Consider the following 18,061-nt stretch of genomic DNA (forward strand, 5'->3'; position numbering starts at 1 on the left):
TGCGGGGGGTGCCCGAGTGACCGGGGGGTCCCGGAGGGACCGGGGGTGCCCGTGTTACCGGGAGTGCCCGTGTTACCGGGGGTGCCCGTGTGACCGGGGGGTGCCCGTGTTACCGGGGGTGCCCGTGTTACCGGGGGTGCCCGTGTTCTATCACCCAGGGGCCCCTCCCCACCCAAGAAGGGGAATCAGGAGAAGGAGAGGAGACACATGAGGTTGGAACGGAAACAGATGTAATAGAGTAATAACAAAGATCTAACATCAATACTGATGTTCAAGACACAAAGTTACACTCATCCAGCACTGCAAGCACCACAGCTCCAGCCAAAGTGTGACAGTCACAGCAAACAGGAGAGCAGGCCTCTGGAGCAGAAGAACGGGCAGGACCCTCCAGGGATGGTGCCCACTGAGGTAGGAGACCCATTCCCAGCCAACTTATATTGGAGTGAACATTGGACATTTATGGTACAGAATATTTCTGTTGGCCAGCTTGGGTCGGCTGCCCTGGCCTTCCATCCTCCCAGATTTAGCATGTGGGTAACTCAGAACTGCTGGAGACCTTGGTCACTGTGGAAACCCACACACCACAGCTGGCCATGATCTAAAACAAAGTGTCTCATCAGCTTTATTCCTACTGAGCTGGGTGCTCCAGTCTTCTAAAAAATGGATCTTTCCTGAATAGAAAATTGATCCTGTAATTCTACCCCAGCGCAACTTACTGCACAACTGTCTTTGAAGCTTATTCCTTGGCCACCCCATAATACTTTCATAAACAGGTTGCCTGCTTCCTTGTATGTGTTCCTGCTGCTCATCTGATGAGTGAGAAATGAGACAGGGTTTCCTACAACTGAATAATGTATTATTTTCTGTCCTACATCAGCAACTGTGTTTGTTGCGAGTCTTGAATGAGAAGGAGCTGAATTAATACAGAAAGAAATGTTTGTTGCAGGCCTCCTGAAGCCTTTTGTTTACTTCCTGCACAGCAGCACCTCACTCAATGGCAACCATTTCTGACACCTGGCAGGGTTTTGCAGCATATATGCAGCACATCAACCTTCACATTACTGCAGAGTGTGTTTTTCGAAGACCATTTTTGGGGCTCTATCACACAAACATCGAAAACACACTCTCACAGAGATGAAGTGACCAGTGATAACATTAGGACTCACCCTTCCTGCAGGGAAGTAGTAGCTCTGCTACTCGGAAGGAAGCTCTGCCTCATTCCACAAACCTCAAAGCTTTCTTGTTCAAGTTAAAAATACACACTGGAAGTCTTTCATTCTGATTATTGGATGGGGAGCCTGAAGTTCTTGATTTCAGAACATCGGACTCATTCAGAGCAAGTATAGCAGTCAAATTATGTATAAACTGCATCATTTAAAACATTTATTATTTAGTGGCTCATATTCCATGCATCACTTGTGCATGGTTACAATCATGGAATTATGCCAGCTTGTCTCCAGACTTTTCTTGGAAGCCCTTGCCACATTATTTTTCCCTAAGTACAAAGGCCTAAACAAGCCTCAGGCTGAAAATAAGAGTGGCTCAGAGCAAGAAGCCAACTTCTGTTCACATAAATACATGTGTTTTGAAAAAGCATTGATAAATTACTTTGAGAAAATAGGTATTTTGAAGTAATGGTTACTTACATAGAAGAAACTGCCTAGGCTGACACCAGTTCTCCACATTATCTTCCAGGGTAATTCCACCATACTTTTAAGTGTATGTGATAACAAATTTCCTATAATATTAAGATTCTGAAGTACTCAATTGGAAACAGACAACTGCCTTAACTTAAGTTGTTTACCCTGAGTTGAAAGTGTAGAGGGTAAAAATGCTGAATTAAAGCACATTGCTATGTAAATGTAGTTCATTTTAGGTCACTGAAAAGTGTCCTCATTGTTTAGGGGTGAATCCATTGATGGATCACTGACTAGTGATGCCAGGCACTGAGTAAGGAGGAGGTATGACAGGTTGGCTTCAAATCACCTTTCAGGTCTCGGAACATCCTAAGCAGCCAGGAGCAATTTAGCAGTGGTGCCATCCTAAGGTGCTCGCTGACTCCAGCATAATTTACAGCCCAGCACACAGAATATCCAACCACAACAGCTTCCTTGGTGTAAAAGCAAGGCCTACCATAAAAACAGTACTGCTTCACTGCCAGCCAGCAAACCTCTGGTTTTCAGAGGAGAAAAAGAACAGATTCTTTTATTTTTCCACACAGAATGGCAAAATTCCCCCTTTTAAAAAAGAAACCTCTGTTTGCTAGAACTGCATTACCTGCTCAGAAAGCAGAAGCAGGCAGAAGGTTTCACACCAGGTCTTTGAAGACCAATAGTAATCTTTTTATGACAGCTGCTGTAATAGAATTGAATTTGAGTAAGTGAGAAGCTCTATGCACCTAGTTACGAACTAGCTCCTAGCAGTTAACATTTTGGTGGCAGCATAGTCCCTAAACCTCCAGTCATAACAAGAACTTTGATTTATTCCAGAATAAGAAATCTGATAGGGATTATACCTGTTAAGAAATTTCCTATATCTTTGGGTGCAGTTTAAGCAAGCAGAAAGTGACTGTCGTGGTCTAACCCCACATTTATCCCCAGTGCAAAAACACTTAGAGGGAAAACTTCATCCTGTTTACTGTGACAGCTACCGAGCGATACATGATGTCCGTAGTACACACAAGGAACTTCTGATAAAGAACAACTGTCAGTTATCTTTCTGGAGAAACTTGTAGGAAGTGGCTGACTGGACAGGTTTCACGATAAGGGGATTTGTAAGCAGCAGTCCCAAAAAAGCAGCACCTTCAGGGATCAGGTTTCCTGACCTCTGGAATTACACTTTTCCCTTCAAAGATACAGAACCTGAAATTTGAACCGTGAACAAACACACAAGCTTTTAATAGTTACTTCAAATGATTTGTCTTTCAAAGAGGCACTACAGATGTCAGACACTGTTGACCCAAGTGCCTTTTCCCCTTGCCTGAAGTATTTGCTTTTCACTTTCCACATCTTTCCATGCTATTAAATAGCAGCAACTCAACTTGTTACTCCTTTTAATGTTACCAGATGAACGAAAAGTTTTGTCTTCACAGTAAGTATTCCAGTGAAACAAGCTTTCAGTGAACTCCACTATGCTGTGCCAAGAGAAACAGGTAAATATTAATAGCTTGCTTTCAAGAACCATTAGCACCATTTAGGATTTCAGTATATAAAAGCTGATGACCTAGCAAAGCCAGCAGCTTTTTCTGCACATTGTGTCCCTCTGAACAACTGCAAAGTGACACAAGAGAAGTTTACTAAGAGAGAGGGAAAGACCAAGCTCAGCATGACTCAAAGACCCAACCCTACAATTTGGCAGCAGAAATGCCATGACTGTGGTGCAAGAACTACCTTGCACCTAGTCCTTTTCTCTTCAGAGAAAAGTTGTACAACTGACCTTGAAAAAAAAAAAAGCAAAACCCCCAAAATTGCAGTGTGATTTGTATCCTGCTTTCTGAGCCACAGCCAGACAAGTTGCCATGGTGGCCTGGGAATACTTGCCTTCCTGTCTCCTTCCAGGAATAAGTTTCTTATTTTCTTTCTTACCAGACATGTAATATTAGACTTTTTTTCGAGGTGCCCTCCCTCTGTCCTCACCTCCATTCCAAAGCTGCCCTGAGCCAAACATGCTTGGAGTACGTGACTGGAGGATTCCTGACCCCTGGTATATGAAATCTCATTTGTCAGCACAGAGGAGAGGGAAGAGACTTCATGTAACATCCAAACAACAACAGTAAGGCATTTCAACAAAACAGTTCCTTTATTTCTCCATACCACAGGCTCCTATAGCATGGCATCATATAGTGGTTGCATTGAACTTGGAGCTTAGGACTATATGTTTAATGTTTAAACATACTTTTACTTCCTATTCTGCTGCTCTGACTTCTAGCATTGGAGGGACTGGAATTTCCCCAGGAAAGAGCAAGAGAAACACACTTTGGAAACCATTACAGCTTAAAAGCATAACGTGAAGAGTTCACAGCACAGGCCTGCAATTCTAAAACTGGATGGAAGCAGATGGCTCCCCAGACTCTAAGTCACCCTATTTTTTATTTTTACTTCATGTGCTTCGTACCAAGAGGATATATTTAAATGGAAAGTGACAAAAGTCTAAGCCTTTTACTGAAAGAAAGTACCACAGAAAATATTTTGGCATGAAAATTAATTTATATTGTCAAATCTTCACTTTTTTCCTCTCTGTAACCCCCTCAAGACCTGTTTTTGTATTCATTCTTGTACCCTTTTAGTAAATTAAGTAGTTTTTACCTATTGTAGTACTCTTATGAGCACTGGTAGCACTTGTTATTTACTTCTTTTCAGCTAAACTTCTGCTTTTGAAACCACCAACACAAAATAACCACTGGGGTTTTTTTGCTCAGCTTCCTTTAGCCCATGGATGCATGCCCCTACCATGGTTTCCTGCTTTCAAAATACGGCTCATCTTACATTCCCAGATATCAGACCCTGGGAATGTATGTAACAGTTCAGCTCTGAAATACTGAGCTCTCTGAAAAGGGAGAGAATAGAGGACAGGAGGGCAAAGCTGGGAGTGCTCATTTTATTTTAAATAAACTCATTGTTCAGCAAGGTCTTTTTGGTCTTGCTGTTTGTCTCTTCTGTTCTTAGGTTTTCTAAACTTTGGAACTTTTCCACAACCATTTTTGGCTTTACAGACACTTTCAAATCTTTTCCATAAACCCAGCTGCGGACTGTTGACCTATTGCACCTCAAGATTTGAACTAGCAGGACCATTCAAATTAGCAGTGGAGAATTCAAAGTAAAAGAACCAGAATCCATGGTGAAATTATTTCTTCAGTGTCCTTCACAATTTTAAGTGCCCTTCCTCCATTGCTGTGCTAGCTGGATGCCACAGGTTTTTGTTTTGTCCCCACTGATCTGCCTTGCAAACAAGGGTAGTTATTTACAGAAAGCCTTTATCAAGGCATATTTGTTTTCAGTTTGTTAAACTCTAACCTAGCCATTGCTAAAATGTGGCACTACAAAGATTTCGTGTAGTTCTCACCAACTTGTTGGCTGGACAATGCTTGCTCCTCCACATTTCCAGCTGCTTCATCTCATCAGCATGCAAGTGCTTCTCTGTAACCAGGGCTCCATGACTTTGCTCAAGATCATAGAATGGTTTGGATAGGAAGGCACCTTAAAGATAATCTAGTTCAAACCCCCCTGCATGGGCAGGGACACCTGACACTTGATCAGGTTGCTCAGAGCCCCATCCAACCTGCCCTTGAACACTTCCAGGGAGGGGGCATCCACAGCTTCCCTGGGCAACCTGTTCCAATACCTCACCATCCTCACACTACAGAATTTCCTCCTAATGTCTAACCTAAATCTCTCTTCTTCCAGTTTTAATCCATTACCTTGTTACCTTGCTACAAGCCCTTGTAAACAGTCCCTCCCAGCTTTCCTGTAGGCACCTTCAGGTACTGGAAGGCCACCCCCTAGACCCAACAAAAAAAACAGGTAAGAAGCAACAACTGCTTATTATTTATGCAGTGGAACAAAAGAAGTTACCTGGTTGCAGCTAGTGGGTACGTACAAATGCAGAGCATATCTATATGCATATTATTGTTCAAATTGTTTCATTTGGAAGCTTTCTAGAGCACTTTAGCTCTGCCAAGCCTGCTTAATTTTGCTTTCTACAATGCAAAAGGCAAAGAGGAGAATCTGAAAGAGTGGGAAGAGAACAATGTACAGAGGTGAAGGCATGATTATGGGAAGCAGGGAGCAATGCAGAGGTTTGCTTTGATGCCAGAATCTCACCACAGAGATTAACATGCCTTCCCAAATGAGGTTGGGAAAGTCAAAAAGGAAAACAATGAAGTTTATTAAGAAAGATTCCAGGTGGTAGGCTTGCAAGAGATAAATCTTTCCAGTGTTTGAGGTCACTACTTACTCAGGAGAGAAACTTTTGGTGGATGAAGGCACTGTTACGTGTTTGGCATATCAAGAAAGCAATAGCTAAGGAAAGCTAATGCTCAACAGGGATACTCTCCTCACCACTTAGGTACAGTAAATTGAAAACAACTTCATTTACATGTGGCAATTTACATTAGGCAGCAGTTACAGCACCCAAGCCATTTGCATGCAGAACAAGACACCTCTGCACCAGGAGCTTTTTACACCATGAAGCTGAAAACCACTGGGAAGACCTACATGCTATAGCATGACCATAACAGGCACCATCCTGTCATTGCTGGTATCTTCAGCTTTGCCTCCTCAAAATTTCTGGTGCAAGGAACTTAAACAAGCACAGTAGTTTTACCACTCCCTATTACAAAATTATTTACATAGGAAGAAGGGAGCATATCTTAAGAAAAACTAACCACCCAGAACTCAGACCTTCTGGGGCTTTCTGGTCCGTTCGGCGCCGCCTGGGGCTCCGGTTCTCTCTTGGTTTTTTTTACCCCCAGGCGGAAAACCTGCTGTGCCACCTGCAGGAGAATTTTGAAGCGCTGACTGAAAAGATAACGTTGAGAAATACCCGCTTTGGAACCTGGGTTCCTCGCTTCGGGGAGAGGTTCCGTGCTCCTCCGGCTGCGGCTCCCACGCTGGAGCGGGCTTGATGTAGCTTTGCTGGCCGAGCGGCTGTGTAAAGAGGGGCTCTGCCTTTGAATACCGGGATGTGCTTTTCCTAAACATCTGATTAAGCTACAGTGACTGACCTTGTTAAACACCTACGATGTAAATTCAGTTGAATGGCCCCCCGAACCCGTTTAGTTTTCACTTCGCTAAGAAGGAAATCCTAATAAAGGTCTGACTAAAAGCAGTATCAGCTCCCAATGAGTTAGTCTCTGTGCTTTTCAAGTAAAATAGGCAGCAAATCACGTGGAGAGATTCTGAAGGTATATTCAAAAGCAATCATCTACAAAAATGCCACTTTAAATCAGCAGCATATCCCTGCACATTGTTGGTTTAAAAACAACTGCTAGCTGCTAAGAGTGGGGAGGTGACCACTCAAAAAGACAAATTAAGACCTGAAGAGGCTCTCAGCTTCCTCATTCAGTGCACTCTCAGAAACTACCTCTGGTTTATGAAACTGAATTGATTACATTTTCGAGTTTTTTCTGTAACTTGACCTTTCAGGAAGCAGCTGCTTTAATGTTTTAGCAGCACTCGTGTTCTGATTGCCTATACTGACTGTGTGGGATCACCTAAAACAGTTCCTTGGAAAGAACCTCTCATAGGGAACTTAATCCAGTTCACCCATGGGCATGCAGGACATTTGTAGATGTTTAGAACTTGAATACTTAGCTGTTGCAAAAGAAAATGGGACTGTCTTGTAATAACACAACCTTGTGCGTGCTTCATCTTGCATTAGTATCGAATATGAGTAAAAGGCTGAGACATCTGCAAGAAAGCTGCTTGTTATTTCTCACAGAAGAAAATAATAATTCTTATTCATAAATTGTTTAACTTTTTACTGCAAGAAATGGGCGAGCACATTGACGATCTTGTTGCTGACCTGATGACAGAGGCTGGGATAGAAAACACCGATGAAAACTTGAAAGTAAATTAAGTTTTACTGTATTTTATATATTTTCACTTAGTTTAAACTAGGGCCAGCACCTACTATGAAAATACTGCTTAGCTATTTATCATATTTGCATTTATTTTAAAGTTACTGATCTATTTTAAAATATTTTCACTTTCCTTGAATTTCTTTTTGGGATGAGCCAGAGAATGCTACTTTTTCAAAATAAAACAAACTGTAGGTCTGTGTCCGTTCCAGCTGAGTGTCCTATGTAAGGCAGAGGACAATCCCAAATATGTAAACTGAGGCTGTACATAAGTCTACTAATCAAGCTGACTGAGGATTCTTACTGGTATAGATTTATGTTCATCTCTTTGAACCTGCTTCAGCTTCTCAGTGTGGCTTGGCCCACTTCTTAATGACAGTAACACCAAGCACAGAAATCATTTGTGCTTGAAGCAGCAAGATGGGGAATGGAAAGAGCAAGGACATCCTAAGGATTATTGTCAATCATGCTACAGTTCAGGACTGCATGCTAGATTTTATCTGCTGTTGCATATGCCAACCCCCACCACAATGGATGCCTTGGCCTATATTCTTAGAAAACAGCATTGCTTCTGTGTTCTGTGGGTGCTAATGTCTTCCTGTTGTTGTTGCATGCCTTCCTGATTCAAACTGACACACAGCAATTCTTGTCATGTAGAGACTGCTTACACAGTGAAAAACAAGAATGTTTGTAAATATATTGAAGTAATTTAGGCCTCTATCCATTTTGATGCCTTTTTCATGCTAAGCTATGACATAATTTTCAGAAATTGAGACAATCCATAAAGAGGTATTTAACTGTACAGAGATCTTCCTATTTTTATGCTGAGTCACATGAATGAATAATGAACCACTAACCTACTTTTTAATTGTTTCTTTGCAGCACTGACATGAGGATGTGATCAAGATAAAGGAAGAACAGCATCACACTGCATCTGGCAGCTTACAACTAGTGTCACAAGTCACAAAAAGCATCAATGAAAACAAATGTGCTTGCATCCTATCACAATGTGTCTTTTTAAAAAATTATTATTATGGCCTCAGGAAAAAAGTAGAAAGCTGGGTTTATTCATCTAAATGGGACACTGCAATTGAGAAAGAATTTAGTTTAGGGAAAGGCAAACCCACTATTTTGGATCTATATCCTACACAGGGAACCTGATCTGATATTATCACAAAGGTGCCTTTGCAAAACATAGGTCCAATGAATATAGGCTGTTCTGCAATAAAAGAAAGTGCAGTATTTGCAGAGATTACAAGCGTTCAGTTGTTACTTCTCACAAGCCCACCCAAAGCGGTGCAGGTAACACTGTGCACACCTGTGCAGGTAACATCCTCCAGGTATGCACATTGTGCCAATTTTAGCTCTTTTAATATTAGCTGTTTTGATGAAAAAACTATTTTAAAGACTTGGAGATAGGTAAGTAATTCCAGTTACCAAGCACATCCTGAACAAGACATGGTAGAGTCAAAGAAAAGAGGAGATCTGCACTAACATTAAGGTCCTTGTACACAAGGACACTGAAACTTTTTCCAGGAAAGTTTTGTGTTGTTTTTTTTTAAACTTAAAGGGAAACTTACAACAAATGCAGAAATGTAAGCATTACCAGGTAAATCCCTCAGTAATGAGGGATAAATGTACTGTTTAGAACTTTGGCAGGTTTTAATACGTAACAGCTATTACAGTCTTAATTAATACCAAGGAATCAATCTACACTTGACACAGTCCTGGGCAACCTAATCAAGTGGGACCTACTTTGAATGGGAGGTTGGCAGTCTCTTCCAACAGAAATGATTCCATAATTAATAAACACTGGAAAACATATTAACTTCAGCAGACATTTAGGACCCTGTGTTTTACTTTTTTGATTCATTCTAAATCCTCTACAGGATACTTGATGGTAAAAAAGCATACTCTGCTTTGTCTTGTGACAAACTGGACCTAAGTATGGGGTGTCTCCTCTCTGAATAGTCTGGCTTATTTTTTCTTAATCCAGTAAATATGCAAGTACTAGTAAAAAAACCCAACAACAACAACAAAAAAACCAACAAAAAAACCCACAAAACCAAAACAACAACAAAAAAATCCAACCAAACCCCACACAACACTGGCTCCATTACCTCAAAATAAAAGTTGTCAGAAATGCAAATAGAAATTTCAAAAGCCATGCCACAGTGGAATTCAATCCAAGTCTTCTGAGTATATACTCATTTTAGTACACCATTAGACAAACTGGAAGTCAAATGAGAGAAAGCACGGATCATCTTTTCTTCAACTGTTGACTACACAGCCAGCTCTGGACCTGCAGTTACCATTTGGCACTGCTGACTCCTGTATGCATAGTCATGATGAAAAAGTAGTCCATCACCACAAGTCAATCAAGTTGATGGGGGAAGGTGTGCATTAAGAAATGGAAAATGTTGTCTGAGTTTTGCTAAATATTAATAAATGCACCTGAGTGTTTTATTCCTATTCTAGTGGATACAGAAGACAAAGATCCTATGCAATGAAATCATGACAGAAGCAATAAGCCTTCATCATTATGACTTGGCCAGCAATTACATTTGCTTTCATTCTCAAATTTAATTAAAGAAAATTAAGGTGAATAAGTGGAACTCACTTTATTCTTTTAAAAAAGCTATACTATTAGTTTTTTCAGATACTTGTATAACAAAAGCAGTTGAAATGTTTTTCTGCAAACAGACTGCTAGTGTACAAAAATACAAAATACAGGACAATACAAAGTCTTTAAAAAATAAATTCAAAACCAACCCAAAATTCAGTGACAGTATTACTGCAGGCAGTTTCAGGGTTTATCATCTGCTTTTCCAAACAGACTTCATATCTTTTAAATAATTCAAAATATGCTCAGAGTTGAAGGATTTGTTGGGGTTTGTTGTTTTTTTTTAATATATATATGTACACACATACACAAGAATAAATTTAAGACAATGTATGATTGAAAAAAAACAAACAACAAAGAAAAACAGCCCCAAAGACATGTTAGTATCTGTATTTAGTGGAATAATCTTTTGGTGATACCACCAAACCTCGACCTTTGCGGGCTCCTCTATAAACAGTTTCTATAATGTCAATCATCTCTTGTTTATCTTCCATTGCCCAGTTGATCTTGTTGTTATTGCCTGTACCTAAATCAATCATGATGTGTTTGTTCCTTTAAAGGGAGAGAAAAACACAGAAGTTAACACGGTATTATAATTCAGAAAGAAACTTTATATACCCCAGAAGAATGCTTTGTAGGGTTCAAAAGAAGCCCTTGTAACATAAGCAGGCTTGCAAAACAAGCCTCAATGAAGGAGCATCCAATCCTGCCACTCAAATTGACATTTTACTGCCTATTTCTAAAGCTAGAACAAAGACTGCCAATGTAGCCCAAAGATTGCAAATCAGTGCAATTACCCTTCAGCATATTCCTCATTCTTTATATTTCCTTCCCACTACTGCTGAACACCAGAGAGCTCCTAACTTGTCAGTAGCACATTTTATCTCATCAGTATAGACACCTTAGTTCCAGAAAAATCTAGTACTTTGTGTATATCTTTAAAGGAAATTTGACAAGCTTGACTGCAGTATTATTGAGGTATTCTAGAGGGAGTTTTCAGATTTATAACTACAAACGATGGATAATAAAAACAGTTTTCACTCACACTAATAATCTATTATCAAAACACTGTTACTAGGCTAATTGGGAAACAAGCCATTTAATCACTTTACTCTTTTGTAGAGCAATGCAAATATAAGCATCAGTATGCTGATATGCAGCTAGAAATTATCTACTGAGACTCCGTTTGACACACAAAAAATTTAACTGAGTTCCATTCTAGAACCTTCACATACCTGAAGAAAAACATGACAGTACAGGGATCATACAACTCGTACATCTTATTGAAGTCTGGTACTTCAGTGATATCCACAAGATAAATAACAGCAAAGTTTTTAACCTAAAAATAAGAAAACAGGAAATATAAAAGCAGTATGTATTACCAAGCCTTTAATTTTTTGTATTACTGATTAAAACACACAAGCTTTCATTATCGCATCATTTATTTTCGAAAATATTAGGTCATAAAATCAAAGTAAAGTCTTGCTATTATGTTTAATTGCAGTGACCAATTAACACGGAAAATATTTTTAAACATAGCCAAGATGCTCATTTTACATCCAGTATGAGGTAGAAAGATACTATGCTAAATCAACATCCAGAGAAACAAATATCCTTCGTATACATTTGATATCTCCAAGAAACACGCACAGCTCTAAACAAGTAGCCTAAGTGTTTGTACAAGTCAAACTGACATTTTGCCTCTGTCATCAGCTGCTTATAGACTTCAGAAAATTAATGATCTAAAATGCTCTGATGCCTGCCTCTAAGAATTTCTTCCCCCTCTAAACCATCTGTGTAACTAGGTTCATCAAATAAAAATAAAATTGATAATTTACTAATAAAAACTGATAGCTTTTTTTGAGAGGTTTAAAGCGAGAACAGGAACATCAAATTTAATTAATACTGAAAAAAAATCCAAGTTTTTTTTAAGCTATTCTTTGGGCAAACAGGCTTTCATTTTGCAAAGTTACTGACTAAAATGCACAGGAATCCCTCCCCTTTAATGTCACAGTTAATGTCTTCATTCCTGAAAGAAAACCATGTCACATTTTTGTTTCCTAGGTGTAGGATATTTAGCCTTAGGTGGAATCAGGGGAAGTGTTTGTTTTTAAACTTAGCTCATAGGTGTATAGTAGAAATTAACATGCAAACACACCCATTAAAATATGTCAGTTGACATCTAACTTACACAAACCTTTAACTGTAACCATACATTATACAATGAAAGCACAACCTTGCCCCCAGTCCTTCCTTACATATAAATACTATTTCAGTCCTTTAATTTTGCTATTAAACATCTGGAAATACTAGGAATAACAATTTCTGCCTGATGTATCAATTTTTTATGTGAGTCCATAAAACAGGATTAGACTGTACCAGAAAATATTATATATGGTGTACCCTGTCCTTAAACTTCCTAGGAGGCACTTTAGTTGATAGAGTATGAAAATGTTGACAAAAAAACGGAAGCACACAGTAAATAAACGTTGGACTTCTGCTTCAAAACAGTTTCTAAATTATGAAAAATAATCACACTTCAAAGATGTAACTAAGTATTAGTAGCAAAGAAAGTAAAATCTCTTATGGGATGAAATAGCATCAATCATTTTTACTGTGCTTTAATGGCGCAAGTTATAATGCTGCACTCTGTCAGCAATCTAATGGAAACATCCCATTTAAGCCATGTTCCAAATCAGGCAAGGACCTTGAGAATCCTAGTTATTCATAAAATTAACAACCCTCTGAAGTGATCATTCAAGCCCATTCCATTTATATGAAAGATTTCTAAGAAACTTAATAAGTCAGAGTCAACAACATAGCTGAGATGCGACTGGACTGAAGTTACTCCCTGGCTAATCTTCGGAAGCAAAAGACAATTGTTTGGTTTTTAATAGAGGGAAAAAAAACCAAACAAAAACAAACCTGAAAAGCCATTTTTATTTTCTTCTTCCATATTTGGCAACTCTGACTAACTAAACATAACCTTTGAACAATTATTTCATTTGCAGATTAGAAAATGATTCTAAGTTAAAGCAAGGATCAATACAACATTCTTAAGGACCTGCTTTGTTCACTGAAAGATTAGTCCAAGGACACTGTATGTTGCACCAGAACACCAATACAAAAGCACTGCTAAACCAAAATTTCACTTCAAGGAACTGTGTGCTCCCCACAACAACAAAAATTTTAAATTTAGTTTTACGTTATACGTATTTAACTTAGCTCAGCTGTTGCAGAACTAGAAACACTTGTCACTACAAATAAGCATCACCAGCCTAAGACTGTAGAACAGAATTATTCAAATCTTAAATAAATTATTACATAAATTTCACTCAACAGGACTGGATCACTCAAATTACCTTTGCACAGAATATATGCAAGTTATTACTGTAATCCAAGCATGTCAGACATTACCTGAATCTTCCTTCTCTCCTACATGGGAATAAAAGCACAGCTACCTACTTCTGTAGAACTGAAACTGATGACAGCCACTGTTCGGAAGCTTGTATGAATTCTAAAGCAGACCTCAAAGCTAGATACTGACTCTTATATTTGCATTTAAAACTTTTAAAGAGGGTCTATTTTCTCCCTATGGCTTTCTTGAATTCAAATTTGGCAAGACCGCCACTCCAGAACCACTTAGCTTGCAAGTACATTGAATAAGGACGCATTTTGTTGAGACTGGCCACTGACTGAAGAGGCTGCCCAAGACATGGGCCTTGCCATGCAACACTACAGTACGTTCTGTAGCAGCCAGGCATTGGGATTCAGGCCGAAGAAGGAACTGGACCAAAACATGGGTAAGAGGCTAAATACAGAGAGGGGGATGCAGAAGCACTGCCATGGCCATCACAGCTACCATTTAGTGGCCATCCCAGACTGGGCAGGCTTGTCACCAAGAGGCACTTTACGTCAACAGAAGACAAGCCCTATGGAACTTCTCAAATGTCTCTGCACAATATTGACCAGTCTAAACCTTGGAGCAGCACTTACTGACTCAGACTGAATATTGGAGACAGTTTCACAGCTGTACAGAGCTGCATCTGAGCCAGCTTCCAACACAGCTGGTTCCAATTCACAAAGCTTTAGCTTAGGCTTCCCTTGAAGCAAAAGCAATTGAAGTATTTCCAGATTCAGGCTGGTATGGATGCAGGAGCTGATCTATACTTGAGATAGTAAATCTACGAGACAAACTAAAGCTTAACCTCTCCTCACCCCTTGGGAAGTGAATCCCCAGGTGGAGTTGTCAGTTCAAAAACTACATTTGTATATAGCATAAGCTTAACTATCATTTCTAAGCAGTGGTTGCTAAGAAGTTTTCTTTCTGACTATTGAACTATAACTGGGAATACAGTAGAGAGATCTCAGAGCAAGAATTAGATACAACTCTGAGCAAGCAAACCACACTAAATAAAAGGAGCTACAGATGTAACAATCGAGATTCCACTAAGTTTAATATAAACCAAAATGCTACTATCCAGACAATATGTAAAAAACCTTGTGGTATATCAGAAATGAAGAGATAATAACACAAGCTTATTCTTAAACTATTTAACCTTGTAACATACAATAAAATATAGTAAATTTGTTGTAGTAAGTCAGTTGCTTTCTAAGAAAACAACCACAACCTTCTAGTGATTGATCTTCTTTTGGACAGCTCCACACTTGCCCAACACCTGAAGATAAAAGCATTTTCAGCAGAAAACCAAGACAGATACTAACTCTTGAATGTATTTATTTCTGACCCTCTGACTTCTGTTACCTATCTTTCAGTTCAAAATTTTCTGACTTACCAGACCATCATAGCTGTCCACGGGGACAGGATGGAGTTGGAGACTAGAAGCCAAACAGCACCATGGATTCAAAATTTTATCAGACTTTAATAAATTTGCCTTCAATTTTGGTTGTTTGGAGGTTTTTTCCTTTATTACTGTACCTTCTAATTTTCAGGCTATTTTAATACTTCACAGAACTGAATCTGCTTGGGTGGACTACTGTAACATCCTTAAACTGAACAGCTGAAGACTATAAAGCAGAGGAATCTATACGATCCTCAACATCAGATACAGATTTAGCATCCTATATTGATCAATACCATAAACTTCCTGGTAAATAACAAATAGATGTAGGAAAAACTATATGCCAGACAAAATAAATCTCACTTGTCCTCTGAAGTTCTCCTCTCTGACTTTCTTAACAATTTCATCCCCCCCAAAAATAAAGCATTCCTCCAACATAAGAATGCCACAACAATAATCAATGACCAGGAAGAATGGCAACAATCATTAAGTTCCTCTACATTTCTATTAGTAGCAAGCAACACTTTTTTCGTTCGTAAGACTTCCTCTCTCTTTAAAATATCACAGTCCTATGTTTCCTTATGGCCCAAAGTGCATGGAGCAACACCTAAGGAAATCTGAGACGACATCTAAGATTTATCTTCTCATCTTCCTAACAATGTTTTTTCTAAGTTTAGATGTCTTTATGGAAAAGGAAATCACAGAAAAAAAAAAAATACAGGAATTAAGACTAGTTTTTGTGAGAAAGAATTGAAGAAGCCTAGTAAACTTCTATTACTTAACTAAAAGAGGCTGCAAACATGGTAAGCACAAACCTGAAAGTCTGTACTACCAATATTCATGTAAAATTTTGTTCTAATTATGCTGTAAGTTCAGGTGATAAATTTATGTGTGAAAAGAGAAAGCCATTACACTAGTGAGACCAATACCTATAGCTAACAATTTTGAAAACGACAAACATGAATAAAAGGATTAGCTTTGCTCAACTTTAATTACAAACATCAGTAACTATCATATAAATATATTATTTTATAGCTCCCTCTTTCCTCACCCTTCCCTTTCTTGTAGCCTTAACAGAAAGGCAGAGGCACAACTAATACTTGAGCAAAAGCCACAGCTATTCAGACTTCTGATTACAGTTAAATAAATGCAAAACACTTCAATCCTCCCAGACCCTACAGTGACCCAACATAAACTAGTTAAAGTGACCTAGTTTCCCAAGAGGTTACTGTATTTACAGAATTTACAGTGTTCAGTCCTAGACCTAGAATGGTTTTAAAGATTTTTTAAAGTTAAAATAATAATAAAAGGATTTTTAAAAAGGAGTATTAAAGTAATTCAGCAGCCAAGGCCCTGTATTCAGAGGATGGATTTTATAATTTTGAGCCTCCTTTTAAAGAGTGTATTTTTAAAATAAATTCTTAGATATTTGGTTGAAAACCTGACAAAGCAGAAGTCTAACTACCATTTGTTTTGAATCAATTACCATTTGTTTTGAAACTCAGTGAAACCTTGCTTCTTTTTCATCTTATAACACTGGGGGGAAAAACAGTCAACTGCAAGTGAAGTATATTTCAGTGAAAATAAACTGGTTTGTATTTTCACATAGTGTTCTAGCTTTTTTTCTCCCAAAAGGATTCAAACTGAAAAAATAAATAAACCCTGTTTTCCTATTATAATATTACTGCTACCCAGCAAGATACTACAGACTAAAACAATATTGCACGATGGTAACCAATGTAAAAATATGGCTACATTTTCTTCAAATGTAGCACCCAATTACAGCATGTTAACATTCTGTTTTATTCTCTAGTATAAACACCTTTACAATTGGAACTTTTACTCACTCTTTAAAACAGCAGAGATCCAAACATGTCTTGTAAGCAAGAGGATGAGGAAGGATCTCCCTCTTTAATTTGTCATTTCTGCAGAGGGAGATTTTTAAATAAGAAGTTACATTGTTCTTTCTTCCCCCTGTTACCCCTAACTGCCAAGATGCCTGCCAAACTGCCAAACACACTGCTGAAAGTCGATCCCACCATGTTAAACATAAAACAACTGAATAAAACCTTTTCACAACTCCTTACAGTATTCTGTCATAACAGTTGCCTAGAGGTACAGATGTTTCATTGTAGGGTTTTTAGATAAGTTCCTTTGTTTAAACATTAAGAGATAAAGGAGCATAACATGGAAACAACTCTGCATCAAGTTACGCAGTATGCACACAATTTTACATTAAGATAGTTGACTCCTTTTCCTACCCAAGTTACTGCTTCTGGGGCCAATTTTTTTGCATCATTTTCTATTTGGTTCAGTTAAAGAAAAGCTATCAATTTTCTACATTTATTACTATACAAAAACTTAGCCAAATACAAGAGAAAGTTAATTCCAGCTGATCGTGCACGTTACAGTTAATTTTTCTTTCATATCTTTCTTAAGTGAGCGACCAGCTGTCAGTTTCCACCTGAAAACAGCTTCAGGTCAGCTCCTAACATTTAATGAAGCCCACAGAACTCAATGGAATGCCATACGCCTCCACAAACAGTTGAAATGAAAAGTTAATCAACACTATACTGTGCATGTTAGGATCTTGACATTTTTAAGAGTAGAAATGAAAGCAGCGTTTCAAGTCATTCAAATGGCAACCTGAAGCTAATCTGCATTTTGATTGCAAAGTGACAGCAGTCCTACCACCAAGCACGTGTTTCTGGCAGCAGCTTGGATTTCAGAACTTGCAGCACTCTTTTCACCCCATGACATCCTACAGATCAGGGCAGTCGATTACTTTAGGAGACACTGATGACAGCACAGCAAGCAGCCCTCCTGCTGCCTCCTAAAGCAGGAGTATCTCTTCAGAAACCGACTTGTAACCTGCCCGAGGTTGGTGCAAGCCATTTCCAACACGGAGGGCAGGGAGCAGCCGCAGCTCCGCGTTACCTTCTCGGCGATGCTGTACAAGACTTCATCCATCTTCATGCAGGTCGGGTCCCAGTCGTGCCCGAAGCGGATCACCACGACTCGGTCCTCCTCGGAGAGGATGGCCTGGTCCACCTGCCAGCC

The 18,061-nt window shown here is 38.9% G+C and overlaps 2 protein-coding genes across 2 annotated transcripts; one reads left to right on the plus strand and one right to left on the minus strand.

Moving 5' to 3' along the window:
* Positions 1–3,130: 3,130 nt before the first annotated feature.
* HSBP1L1 (heat shock factor binding protein 1-like 1) lies at positions 3,131–7,575 on the plus strand. The gene is made up of 3 exons (XM_010008707.1): positions 3,131–3,151; positions 6,470–6,536; positions 7,481–7,575. The coding sequence occupies exons 1-3, from the start codon at positions 3,131–3,133 to the stop codon at positions 7,573–7,575; spliced, it is 183 nt and encodes a 60-aa protein (XP_010007009.1).
* Positions 7,576–10,469: 2,894 nt separating this feature from the next.
* On the minus strand, positions 10,470–18,055 carry TXNL4A (thioredoxin-like 4A). The gene is made up of 3 exons (XM_010008705.1): positions 17,939–18,055; positions 11,435–11,538; positions 10,470–10,751 (listed from the first exon to the last, which is right to left on the minus strand). The coding sequence occupies exons 1-3, from the start codon at positions 17,975–17,977 to the stop codon at positions 10,580–10,582; spliced, it is 315 nt and encodes a 104-aa protein (XP_010007007.1). The 5' UTR covers positions 17,978–18,055; the 3' UTR covers positions 10,470–10,579.
* Positions 18,056–18,061: the final 6 nt, after the last annotated feature.

This window comes from Chaetura pelagica, unplaced genomic scaffold, assembly GCF_000747805.2.
Source record: "Chaetura pelagica isolate M959 unplaced genomic scaffold, ChaPel_1.0 scaffold332, whole genome shotgun sequence".
In the NCBI taxonomy this organism is placed as follows: domain Eukaryota; kingdom Metazoa; phylum Chordata; class Aves; order Apodiformes; family Apodidae; genus Chaetura; species Chaetura pelagica.

Bases quoted from the DNA above. Each gene is read 5' to 3' on its own strand.
- HSBP1L1 (XM_010008707.1), top strand. From the start codon at position 3,131: ATGCTGTGCCAAGAGAAACAG. The intron at 3,152-6,469 runs GTAAATATTAAT...TTTTACCCCCAG, and splicing joins TGCTGTGCCAAGAGAAACAG to GCGGAAAACCTGCTGTGCCA. The intron at 6,537-7,480 runs ATACCCGCTTTG...TTAACTTTTTAC, and splicing joins TGAAAAGATAACGTTGAGAA to TGCAAGAAATGGGCGAGCAC.
- TXNL4A (XM_010008705.1), bottom strand. From the start codon at position 17,977: ATGAAGATGGATGAAGTCTTGTACAGCATCGCCGAGAAG. The intron at 11,539-17,938 runs GTAACGCGGAGC...TCTTATTTTTAG, and splicing joins TGTACAGCATCGCCGAGAAG to GTTAAAAACTTTGCTGTTAT. The intron at 10,752-11,434 runs GTATGTGAAGGT...CTCCCTTTAAAG, and splicing joins ACTGTCATGTTTTTCTTCAG to GAACAAACACATCATGATTG.